The sequence below is a fragment of the Peromyscus maniculatus genome, chromosome 9, assembly GCF_049852395.1.
Source record: "Peromyscus maniculatus bairdii isolate BWxNUB_F1_BW_parent chromosome 9, HU_Pman_BW_mat_3.1, whole genome shotgun sequence".
Lineage (NCBI taxonomy): Eukaryota > Metazoa > Chordata > Mammalia > Rodentia > Cricetidae > Peromyscus > Peromyscus maniculatus.
Window position 1 is genome coordinate 31,155,834 of NC_134860.1, and position 12,639 is coordinate 31,168,472.

Below are 12,639 nucleotides of genomic sequence, written 5' to 3' on the forward strand. Positions count from 1 at the left end.
TTTAAGACCTTCTGTCTCTACATCCCCAGTGCTGGGATTACATACACAGGCACCATCACACCTGGTGTTTCTTTTTTTTCAAATGTAAGTTCTGGAGATAGAACTCAAGTCCTCATACTTGTGCAGCAAAGACTTTACCAATGTAGCTATCTCCCCTACCTTTCCCTTCGCCATAGTTTGTGCAACTCCACAGGCCCTGCCAGTTTGTGGGTAGAGGAGTCTTGATGCTTTCACTGACACAGGGATTCTCTGTACACAAAGACCCCAGCCACATTTTAGCTAGGCTGTTGGCCTGCTTACAGTGCATGCAGCCTCTGAGAAAAACAATTTACCACGAAGCAGTTCAATGGGGCCCACCCAGCTTTGTAGCAAAGGTCTAGTTCTCATGTTAAGGATAAAAAAGATGAATTGCAGCTAGGTTCCACCTCCTAAATACTTCCAATATTGGCATCAGTAGGATCATGTTTCTCACTGACATTATTTTCATTGGCAAAGAGTAAATCTAAAAGCAGATCTATGCTCGTTCCCCTTAGGCAATGCAACAAAACTATTTTCATTTGGAAGGAAAAAGGTAAGAGGTAAGCACATTTTTCCTAAATGAGCCTTTATGAAAAATAAAATGCCCATTATGGTGTCCTTAGCTTGTAGCCCTAGTATGGGAGAGGCTGAAGCAGGACAACCACAAGTTTGAAGCCACTCTGTGCTACATATTGAGACTTTTTTTTTAAACTAAGAAAAATTGTAAAATGAAAATGTTCCTAGTGCAAAGGTGGACAGTGTGCTCTAGGCCATGCCCATATTTGGTCCCAAGGTGCTGGCTGCTGCCCTGTCCCACAAGCTCCCCACACTCACCCGGGATCTTCAGGTTCAGGTCACAGATACTGCCAACTGTGGCCACAGATGGAGCCCGGCTGGTCCGAGTGATGCTCTCTTTGACTCTTCCCTCACCACTGATCTTCACAGTGAATGGACTTCCTGCAAGACCAAGAAGGCCCCTGTGAGCAGCCTTGACAGAGGCATGGATGGCATTTACTAAAAACCTAAGTATTACAGAGGGAAGGCAGAGGGGTCTCATACCAGGCACATGTTCATCAGCAAATTTGGTGGAGACGATATAGACCCCAGGCACAGTGGGGAAGTAGGACACCTTGCAGGTACCATCCTCTAGGTCCTCTGTCTGGATGTCCACTTTGCTGGGTCCTTCTACTGCCAAGGATATGCCACCATAACCTGCAACACAGCAGCTTATTCTAAAACAACTCCTGAGAGAGGAGTGTGATGAATGCAGAAGGGATACCCAACCCTTGATATTGGAATAATTTCCAAACAGCAGAAAGTATCCGGCTTGGTGAGCTGGAGGCAAGGGGGCAAGCTAAAGGCTCTAGCAGGATAATCTGCTGACCATGGCTTTAAGACAACTCCTTCCTTGAAGGTATCTACCAATGTCTCATTTGAACATGTGTCCTGAGCAACTATACGTTCCTCAATAAATGCCTGTACTGTCTCAAGGGGTTATCTGAGTTTTCAAACCACAAACAGCTCCATCAACCATGTCAGCAGACCCCAAAAGTTCAATAGCATGAAATCTCAACAGTGAGCACTGAGTAGCACAGAGATTTTTCAATCTCTGTTCTGGGATTCTAACTTTGTCTAGAGCTCATCAATGTGGCTGCGACTGCCTCTGCCACTCAAGAAGACAGAGGAAGACACTGGGATGTGTAGGGCTTGAGAGGCAAATCTAACTCAAAGCAGCTCCAAGAGAGATGAGGGGAGTGGTATGCCTTATTTTGCCCAAAGCACTGCTCAACTAATCCAACATACTCTGCTTAGGAGGAGACCAGGAGACCCTGGGAACTGAGAAAATGATATAGTACACATAATAGAACAGGGACCTATGAGACCTTTTGGATCTGGGTTTGGATCTTAGAAGCAGATGGGGTTATAATCCCCAGTGTCTCAGTTTTTTTCTTGTGATTCAGGTAGAATCACTCAAATCTCAGAGGCTGAAGGTTTAGAGATAAAGAGTTGGCAGTACAGAAAGATGAACCAGTTGTCACAAGCTCCAGGCATTTCCCATGAAACTAATTCACAGACCTGCATCTCTTGTGTCCACGATGAAGTCAGACATCTCAAAAGTTCGGCCTTCTGACAGGCCTCGGCCATAGACTTTGGCACGGCGCGCATCACCAATTTCAGACTGGACCACCATAATGGATACAGGGCTGTTGGCCACGTGGTTGCCATTCTTCTTGATGCTGACTAGATGTTCACCTACCTCTCGTGGGATGAAAGAAATACCTGAACCAGAACACAGGTGGAGGTTTGTAAGTGGAGGTGGAGAAAGGATGAAGGAGAAGTTGGGGAGGAGAACGGTTACAACAGAATGTATTCATGGTTAACTGGACTGGATATAGAATAATCCAGGAGAAAGACCCTACGTGTGTCTGTTGAGGACATTTCTTGATTAGGTTAACTCAGGTGGGAAGAGCCAACCTCAAAGTTGGCAGCAGACCCATGGGCTGGGTTCTGGATTGTATAAAGTAAGTCAAACCGAGAACCAGTGTTCATCTGTCTCTGCTTCCTGACTGCAGATGCCACTCATGGAGGTCTGAAATAAAATGGCCTCCAAAGGGAGTGGCACTATTAGGAGGTGTGGCCTTGGAGTAGGTATGGTCTTGGAGAAAGTGTGTCGCTGTGGAGGCAGGCTTTGAGGTTCTCATATATGCTCAAGCCACACCCAGTATCTCAGACCAATTCCTGTTCCCTGTGAATCAAGATGTAAGAACTCTTAGCTCCTTCTCCAGCACCATGTCTGCCTGCATGCTGTCTTGCTTCCTGCCATGTTGATAATGGACTAAACTTCTGAACTGTAAGTGAGCCACCACAATTAAATGTTTTCCTTTATAAGAGTTGCTGTGGTCATGGTGTCTCTTTATAGTAATAGAGACCCTAACAAAGATACCATGTGACAAGCTGTTTTGCTCTGTCACCTTTCATAACCCTACCATGATGGACTGTACCATTGAACCCTAAGTCCAAACAAACCTTTCCTTTCTTCAGCTGCTTTTGTTGGGTATTTTGTCACATTAGTGAGAAAAGTAGCTAATATGATGGTATATTCTCAAAATTAGAAATAGGAGTCCCTTACTTTGCAACAACCCAGTATCCAGGGAGGTTAACACAAATGCAGAGGCATACACATGTGATACAGGTTTACTGTAGCATACTGCAATGTACTACCCACTTCCTAAGGGAAGAGTGAGGAGTCCCTGATTCCCCCCACCATGCAGGCAGTCCAAAGCGCACCAATGTGGTTGTTGGGCAGCCTCTTCAGTAGACAGGGCTCGTCACGTCCAGATGGGGCCTTAATACTGGCTGTCAGTGTGCTGAGGTCAGTCTCACTGATATCCAGAAGGAAGTCGGCAGCTGATCCTAGCTTCACTTGTGAGCAGCGTCTGCTATCATCTGAAAAAAAGCCAACACAGCTCCTATCACATGTGCTAGCTTAGTTCCAGCTGTCCAGAGCACATAGTACACACGGCACTTAGAGATGAGCAGTCAAGAATCTATTTTCCACAGGTATACAATAAGCATGTGCCTCTGACAATAAGTGTTTTATGATCAATGTAGGAGGATGATGGGTGGTTATGACTGATTCAAAGGAAGACAAGAAGCTGGAAGGAACCTGAGCTGCAAATATTCATGAACTAACTTTCAAAGGAATCTTTGACATATAGAAGAATGAAACTAAATATCATTTTCTCACTCTGCTCAAAACTCAATTCAAAAGGGACCAAAGACCTCAAGGTGAAACTAGAAACTTGGAAACTGCAGGAGGAAACAGGAAAAAAAAGTTTTATAAAGGGTTCCAATAGCATGGGAGATAATCCCCAAATTGACAAATGGGATTACATGAAATTAAACAGTTTCTGCACAGCAAACAAAATGTCAGAGTGCTATAGAACTGGGAAAAAAACTTAGTCTAAATACACATCAAATAGGGCATTAATATGCATAATATATAAAGAACTGCAAGAAATTAAACAGTAAAAATAAAAATAAATATATTGCTTAATAACAGTTCTCAAAAGAAATACAAGTGGTTAATAAATATTTTTAAAAAGTGCTCAATATCCTTAGGTAGTAGGAAAATGCAAATTAAACCTGTTTTGAGATCCCCCACCTTGGCTTTTTTATTTTTTATTTTTTATTTTTTTTGAGACAGGGTTTTTCTGTGAAGCCCTCACTGTCTTGGAACTTGCTCTGTAGAGACCAGGCTGGCCTCGACTCAGCGATCTGCCTGCCTCCTGAGTGCTGGGATTAAAGGTGTGTGTTACCATCACCTGGTCTGTTTTGAGATTCCATCTTACACCAATCAGAATGGCTATCATCAATAACTCAAAGGACGAGTAATGCTAGCAAGAGGAACCCTTATTCACTGCTGATGAGAATGTAAACTGATACAGCCCATTATGAAAATCAGTGCATAAGGTTCTCAAAAAATTGAAATCTTCGAGATCTTTGGCAGCAGTTAACTCTGCAGCTCACACACGATTGAGCCTGTATGATAATGAGTATTCAGAGACGGTAATACTTGGAGGGTGCTCACCAACCTAAGACAGAGTGCCTGTGTGGCCTGGGCAGTCATCTCCATGACAGGTAAGGTGACCTGCTGATGTCCCATGCAACCTAAGTCAGAAGCTCATTTATTAGTAAAAGGGGGACCTGCAGGACCCTGGCCCCTGTTTTGGATGACTGTTGCCTTGCTTGCTGACCTTGACCTTGATATCCTCCCAATGCTAATTCCCTTCCGGGTTTCACCCTCCTGAATGCTTAAGGGAAGTTCCTTGTCTATGTATGCTGCATAATGGGCATTAACAGCTTAGATGCAAGATTGTAAAACATCTGTAGCGAACTTCTGCCCTCCAGGGTTCTCCCATTGTACTGTAAGCCTGTATTTAAGACCTCCTCCCTCCTTCAATAAACGGCATTTCGGTATTTAAAAAAAAAAAAAGAATAATGCTTGTCAAAAAAAAAAAATGAAGTAGATTTACCAACTGACCCATTTATATCACTCCTGAAAGACTCTAAACCAACACACCACAGAAATACCTGCACATCCAAGTTCCTTGCTGCTCTATTCACAATAGTTAGAAACAGAACGAGCCTAGATGCCCATCAACAGATGAAAGGATAAAGAAAATGTGCTGCATGAACAATATTTAAAAAATGAAATGATATCTGCAGAAGAACAGATGGATGTAAGTCATCTTATTAAATTAAATTAGGCTGACTCAGAAAGATCATACCACATATTTTCCATCACATACTCGTGTGTATGCTGTGTGTGTGTGTGTGTGTGTAGGGGACCATGAAATGGAAAGAAGCTATCTTAAGAGATGGGTAGGTAGGGGAAATGAAAATAATAGAATACATGCAAAATAAAAACAGGAAGGGGGGCAATTGAGAGGCAGGCAGTGGGAGAGGGCAATGGGGAAAGACTATGAACTAGAATGTATGAAAATTTCATAATAAAAGTCATTACTTTGTATTGTGAATTAAAAGAAAAAAAATTTAAGGAATCTTTGGCAAGAGAAGGCAGTTCCCACCTGCTGCCATGCCCTTGGGAATTTCCCAGATAATCATGAATCCCTCTCCCCACAGTGTTGCTACTTGCTTCAAACAGGTCTAAGTACCTTGGAGGCAGCAAGAACCTTGATTTTCACATCTTCCTGAGAACCCACTGTATATTTCCAAGCCAGCAAGCAGAACAGAGGACAGGGGCATGGGCCATGGAATGGGACAACTAGCCTCTGAATACCAGTGACCTTGACTAAATGGCTCTCTCTCCAAACTTCAGTTTTCTGATCAGTAGAAAGGAGTAGATACCTTATGTAGTACAATGCTGATAGGCCTCTTTAGTTCCTGAACTCAGCTGTCAGTATTATCTTGAAGCCTGTAGTTGAAGGCTTGATTTCTAGGGGGTAACTTTTGTTTTTTCTTCATTATGCGAGGAGGGATTTAGACACCCTGAGCCTGGGACTTGGTTTCTCCTGAGTCTGTGAAACCTAAGTGACTAGCTTGCCATTCCAGGTTGATGAGAGGGGGTGGGTCAGGCACAGTTCGACCTCCCATGAGAAGTTCCTGTAAGCTGGACAACCCCTCTACCTGTGATCTTGGCAGTGAAGGGGCTGCCAGGGATGTGCTTGTCATTGTACTTGACCAGGATGCTGTAGTCGCCTGGCAGGGTGGGCAAGTAGGTCACTGTACATGTTCCATCTTTGTTGTCAATGCAGCTTATCTCTGCTTTTGAGGGTCCTTCAATGGCCAAATCCAGACCACCTGTGAGTGGAGCATGAAAGGAGAGCAGTTAGAAAGAGTCTCCTTATTTCCATAGGGACAATTCATCCATGGGGACCCTGACACTAGGGACAGAAAACCGACACATTCCATAAGTATCAAAACTATGTAATCTACAGGGGAAAGCCTATTGGGAAAACACACCACTCTAGACTGCACCTGCACCACCTGCTTAAATAATTCCAGCTCTCCAGGATCCGAGAGATAAAGATGAGACAGAGTGCTATGAATCAAACATACACAGGATGGGCTAGCACAGACTGTCACAGTGGTCAGGGTGGATGCCACCATCAGAATCACAGGCTTAGGAATCTGAATATTGTGGTTGGCAATAGCACTTCAGCAAGAATGTACAGCTAAATAACTTGTGGGAGGTCCAGAGGACTAATGAGCAAAATGAACAAAAATAAAACCATTTTCAACCAAAAGCCCACTTGAATTCTCAGAGAGTCACATGAAATAGTTTATAATACAAATCTGATTTCATTCAGATCATAAGAATTTAAACATTCCTATTTTGGGTAGGAGACGGATTTTTATATGAGAGAAAATGAGACAAATACTACCATATAACAGTGATTGTTTTCTTTTGATATGAGGTTTCTCTCTCTCTATGGCTTATGTTGGTTTTGTACTCCTTGGCTCAAGTGATGCTCCCATGTCAGCCTGAGTATCTGGGACTACATGTGTGCCACCACGCCCAGCATCTTTCAATCATGTTCATTATCTCTCCAAATGGAAGGCTACAAGTACATAAACATATAAACCATGCAGTACCTTCTCCTGCATCCTCTGTGATGATGGTGAATGTGGCAGTTTTGTTGGCTACTCCATACACAAGGCCTGGACCATATGCAGACACACTCCCACTGTTGGGGTAGTTCACATAGAACTGGAGAGGGCTCTCTGCATTTGCCAAAGACAGAAACAAAATTGAGAAACATTAAAGTGGTAAATGGCTACCTCAGATAACAGGCAGTACTTTAATGTTCACCTATTAGCAGGCAGAGGCTGTCCTAGACCAGAGGGGCAGGTGGAGCTGATGTAGGAGATTTCATCTCAGCTTGGCAAATGAGAAAGAGGCATCTGTATCATGTGGAGGTAGGAGCTGTTTACTAGAGCAAAGGCTGTGTCATGCCATTCAAAATGTAAGACCTCTTGATCTAGGAAGATCATCTTGAAAAATGGACCCCACAGTGGTCCTCTTTGTCCACTGCCATTCCCATCCCTATTAAAGCGTTTTAATTCCTAGGATTCATGTGCAACTAGAAAAGACTTTAGCATCTAACAACAGGGAGTTGATCTACCCACAGAACATTAAAGAATCCATGTGTACTAACTTGAGAAATTAACCATGGTGTGCCACATTAAAGAGACAAAGCAAACTGTCTTTATATACAACATTGACATTGCTTCAGAGGGGCTGGTGTGATGGCTCAGCAGGTAAAAAAAAACTTATGCAAACCTAATGACCTGCATGTGATCCCTAGAAAAGGAGAGAATTAACTCTATAAAATTTTCCTCTGACTTCCACATGCACACTTTGGCATGGGTGCCCATACACATATATATCATGCACACACACAGTAACAGAAAAGAATTGTTAAGCCATTCTTTTAACAGAATAAATATATGTATGCTAGTAGGTACACAGGAAGCTTCTGAAAAGGTAGTCACACTGGCAATGGAGAGGAAGGGTGAAGACCAAGAAAAGTTTGCTGCTGTTTTAGATAGTCTTACTGTTTAGCTCAGGCTGGCCTCAGCCTCCTAAGTGAGTTTACAGATATCTAATGCCTGCCTGAAGCTTGAGAAGTGACTGGTCTTTAAACTCTGTACCTATGTCATTAGTATATTTAAATAGAACAACTTTTTGGCTTTAAACAAGGACTGTACATACTTATGAACATAAATTAAAGCAAGTGGCAAACTCAGAGGTATTGTTAACTCTTACCTCAAAAGCATAATTTCTCTAATGGGACAAAGAATAAGAGGAGTCAGTCCACAGAGAAAAAATTGGGAACAACACTTAAATATATGTAAAATTGTCTCAATGTCAGTTGAGGAAAAAACACCAACATACCATGCATTTTTAAATCACCAAACTGGCAAAGAAACAACTGCAAAATAGAGTCCACTGTGCAAGCATGTGCAGTGGCAGGTGCTTTCCTTAACTGCTCCAGGATGGCAATGCGGTACAATCTGTCCAAATCACAAAGGCCTGTGTGGCCCCACGACACTGCTGCTCAGGGGACCAAATCCCACAGGTATACCAAGAGTGATGACAGCAATGGTGGGAAAAGCTGAAATGCTCCCCAGTGGTGACCTGGATACATATACACAGTGGCTCATCCAGATGAGGGAAAGCTCTAGGGTGTGAAGATGCAACACTACACAAACCTGCTTCCTACATGGCTTCCCTGGACGTGCTGTCAGAGGGAAAAAGACAGCTAGGTTTTTAAATCTGTATTCTTTTCAAGACAGAGTTTCTCTGTGTACCCCTGGCTGCCCTGGAACTCATTCTGTAGACCAGAGATCCTCCTGCTTCTGTCTCCTGAGTTCTGGGATTAAAGGCGTGAGCCACCACTGCCCAGCTAAATCTATATTTTTCCTTGCATGTGGTCTTAAAATTTTTCTAAACTTGAACATAAAATTTACCAACAATCAGTTGTAAGGAGAAGGCAGATGGAGGTTATAGGTATGATCATGTTACCTACTCAAAATATTAAATTAGAAGATATTTAAATGATTACAAAGAGCAAACTGAAGAGGACTAACACTGTGCTGGGTAATGACCAGGAAATACAAGCTAGCCCCCAATAAGAAGCTACTGGGGGCCATCTGTCTTCTTCTAACCCCTGTGCCTTAAGATATGACCCTGTCCTAAGGCCCACACCCCACAGCGCATGCAGGCCAGGCCTGCAAACTTCCTGAGTCTGCCTTGTATTTGATCTTTGGCCACATTTAACACAGTTACAAAGACAAACAACCAGAGCTGCACGGCCCTGCCCTATGACCCGGGATGCCGAGGTATATTCTCTCTTCCGGAAGCAGACTTTCAGGCTGATTTTACAGGGAAGCCAATGCGACATTCCTGGGCCTGCCACAGAGAGCTCCTTAGTTTACCAGATGTCCAAGAGACTAGAGAGCTGCTGTATCTCACTTACCAGGGATGTGGCTGCCCATGTACTTGATGTGCATCTCATGGAGTCCGACTTCAGTGGGGGCGTATCTGACAGTGACTGTGCCATCCTTGTTGTCCACGATCTCAGGTGTAGCTTTCTTTCCAGAAGGCATATGCACTTCTCCTGGAGAACACAGGGACACAGGGCAGTGTGGTCACTGGCGACCTTTCCCCACAAAGCCGATGTAACACACAAATGTCTTCACTACAAAGTTTCTCAGACCCCAGAACACTCATGCTGCTTTAAACAGCCAAGTACCATGGTGGGAAAACTGAGACTTACTTTCTATGGCTTGCCTTTGGTTTCCATGAAAATGCAGAAGACAACTAACTCGTAAATAAATGAAGGGTATCTCCAACAGGCAAATTAGAAGTGCAAAGAGGATCTGAGAAGACCACAAACTAATAAGAGAACAGGAATGAAAGAGAGGCTGGGCTTCCAGAAAGGGACTTGTAAGACAGACCTCAGTGTTTCCAGCTATATTTGGAAAAGTGAGTGGATAAGAGAAAGCAGGAAAAAGGGGGAACAGAAACGTGGCAGTGATGTGGTTCCTACCCTGAGGAGAAACGCAAGTTTCTTCAAGAATGTAATGCAAGCTATATACAAACCACCTCTTCAGAGAAACATGTTCCACAGTCTTAGGGGCACTGGGGAAGGAGCCAGGACTGAAGTATGGCAGAGTCACCCCCCTCCTCCCCAGCACTGTTCTGGGCCACAGGCACAACAGACAAAGAGTAAGGCAGCTCTCACAAGGGTTTACCTGTGATTTCTCCTTTCCTGACAGCAAATGGAATCACCAAGTCAAAGGGTTTAAAGCCTAGGCCGTTCATGTCACTCACTGGGACATAGGCCTCTTCGGTCACCTAAAAACAGGAGAGACTGGTCACTTAGTAAAAGAGACAGCAGTGTGGACTTGTGGAGCTACAGGGGGGCAGAACCACTGGGAATTCTACAAGGCAACAAGGCCTAAATTTGGGGGTATGGCCACTAGTGTTTTTATGGGCTCTGTCGGAGAAGTCCCACTGATTGATCACTTGTTAGAAACTGCTTGCGCTAAGAGTGTGCTTGTAGAATTCCCAGAATCGCCCACAGGAAAATGGAAAAGGGAGAGAGCAATGTCTGTGTCCCAAGAGGCTCCACCTGGAAAGGTTTAGTTGCTTGTGGCCTGGAAAAGAAGGTGTGTTTTAAGTGGCACAAAGTGATAGCAGGTGACTTTGCCCCTTCACAGAAACCAGATGTACAAGTGATAGCCTGGAGTCAGTAGGAGCTCTGCCAACAGCCATCCATCTGTTATTTAAACATGGGGAAAAACTGCACCCAGCATGATCATAGACATGATGGCTGGCGATTTGTGGGGAGCAAGTGGTGACAAGGAGGTGGATCTTACAGAGAAAGTAGGATTGTGATGATGGGATGATCAATGGGGACACACCAACTGCCAGACACCAGAGGACTTAAGCAATTCCCACAAGCAGGCACCAGCTTTTCTAAAGTGAAGGTGAAGTAAACCCAGAAATGCAAAAAGGAAAAATGAAAACCAAAGTGTACCCAGGGCCTGAATCCAGGTGGACATGCATTTACCGGTGCCTCCTCCATGGCTGTGACTTCCCCTTCGGTGGCCTAGTCAGTGGCAAATGGAGATCAATTGGGAACCATACCAGAGGGTTATTGTTACCCAAGATCCTACAGTTAGAACTCGATCCCCTCTCCCAGCAGGGGTCTGTTATTATGGTGTGGTAACTTTTTTTGAGACAGGGTCTCATGTAGTATAGGCTGGTTTCCAACTCTCCATGGACCTGGGGATGGCCTTGAACTGCCGATTCCTCACCTCTACCTCCCAAGTGCTGGGATTATAGGCATGTGCCACCAGTATGAATGATAAATTCTTTCTGTCCTTTTAGAAGGAAAGCTGTCCTCTCTGAAATTGTCAAGGCACTTGTCCTTTGGACCCACAATTCATGATTAAGTGATGTGTACAGAAGCCACAAGTGGTGTCATGAGAGACTAAAGTAAGCTTTGTAGCTATTGGTCAGACCAACCAGGGCAATGGTGAGTGAAGTCTGACAAATTAATATGGAAGGGTATCCATGTCAGCTTGAGGGAAGCAAGCATCAAAGCCACACGTTATGATCCCTTGCATGAACTCAAGTGTCCATTGTGTGAGCAGAGAAAACCAACAGCAGTCATCTGGCATGGAGCCAGGGCAAAAGTGGATTGTGTTTTTCTTTTACTTGATATCTTGTTTTGCTTTACTTTGTGTGTGTGTGTGTGTGTGTGTGTGTGTGTGTGTGTGTGTGTGTGTGCGCGTGCGCACGCGCGCGCTCTCACATGAGCACACCAGTGCATTGTGTAGAAGCCAGAGCTCCACAAATCAGTGTCTCCTATTGCTTTCCACCTTATCTAGTTTTAGATCTATTTATTTGATGTGTATGAGTGATTTGTCTGTATATATGTATGTGTGCTTGGTGCCTACAGAGGTGAGGAGAAGGTTATAGATGGTTGTGAGTTCTGAGAACCAAATCCAGGTCCTTCACAAGAACAGCAAGGGCTCTTAACAACTGAGCTGTTCGTCCAGCCCCTACAGCTGGTTTTTGTGATTAGGCACTGGACTTTCACTAAACTTCAAGCTCATTGACTGGCTAGACTCGCTGTTTATCAAGCACCCAGGATTTTCCTGTTCTGTCTTCTGATTATGGGCATGTGCTGCCATGCCCCGATTTTTATGAGTGCTAGGAATCTGATCTCAGGCTATGCTTGCACGACACTTGCTTTACACAACAAACCATTTCCCTAACCCGAGAAATATCTTTAATCATTAATGTGCTGCTTTTTTTTTTTTTTTTTTTAACTTTCATTCTTTCTTTCTTTCTTTTGATGTGGAGGGTTTAACTTGTTAGGTAGATTTTTAAAAAAATGATATTTATTTTATGTGCATTGGTGTTTTGCCTGCATGTATGCCTGTGTGAGGGTGTAAGATCTCCTAGGACTGGAGTTACAGAAAATTGTGAGCTGCCATGTGGGTGCTTAGAACTGAAACTAGGTCCTTAGGAAGAGCAGCCAGTGCTCTTAACCACTGAGCCATCTCTCCAGCCCCAAT

The 12,639-nt window shown here is 43.9% G+C and overlaps 1 protein-coding gene and 1 long non-coding RNA gene across 4 annotated transcripts in view; one reads left to right on the forward strand and one right to left on the reverse strand.

The window, feature by feature from the left end:
- Nucleotides 1-12,639, forward strand: part of LOC143267279 (uncharacterized) — a 67,446-nt gene that overhangs the window by 26,678 nt on the left and 28,129 nt on the right. The gene's annotated exons all lie outside the window — the stretch shown is intronic.
- Flnb (filamin B) overlaps nt 1-12,639 on the reverse strand; it is a 153,106-nt gene that overhangs the window by 20,675 nt on the left and 119,792 nt on the right. The window contains exons 30-38 of one of the 3 annotated variants that reach the window (XM_076544551.1): nt 11,124-11,162; nt 10,303-10,405; nt 9,525-9,665; nt 7,138-7,266; nt 6,169-6,342; nt 3,307-3,465; nt 2,095-2,298; nt 1,078-1,230; nt 853-975 (exon numbers count right to left, since the gene is read on the reverse strand). In XM_076544551.1, coding sequence (XP_076400666.1) covers nt 853-975; nt 1,078-1,230; nt 2,095-2,298; nt 3,307-3,465; nt 6,169-6,342; nt 7,138-7,266; nt 9,525-9,665; nt 10,303-10,405; nt 11,124-11,162 — 1,225 coding nt within the window. Of the gene's footprint in view, nt 1-852; nt 976-1,077; nt 1,231-2,094; nt 2,299-3,306; nt 3,466-6,168; nt 6,343-7,137; nt 7,267-9,524; nt 9,666-10,302; nt 10,406-11,090; nt 11,163-12,639 lie in introns of all 3 variants that reach the window. The other 2 variants (XM_006994754.4, XM_006994755.4) reach the window with 2 other exon arrangements.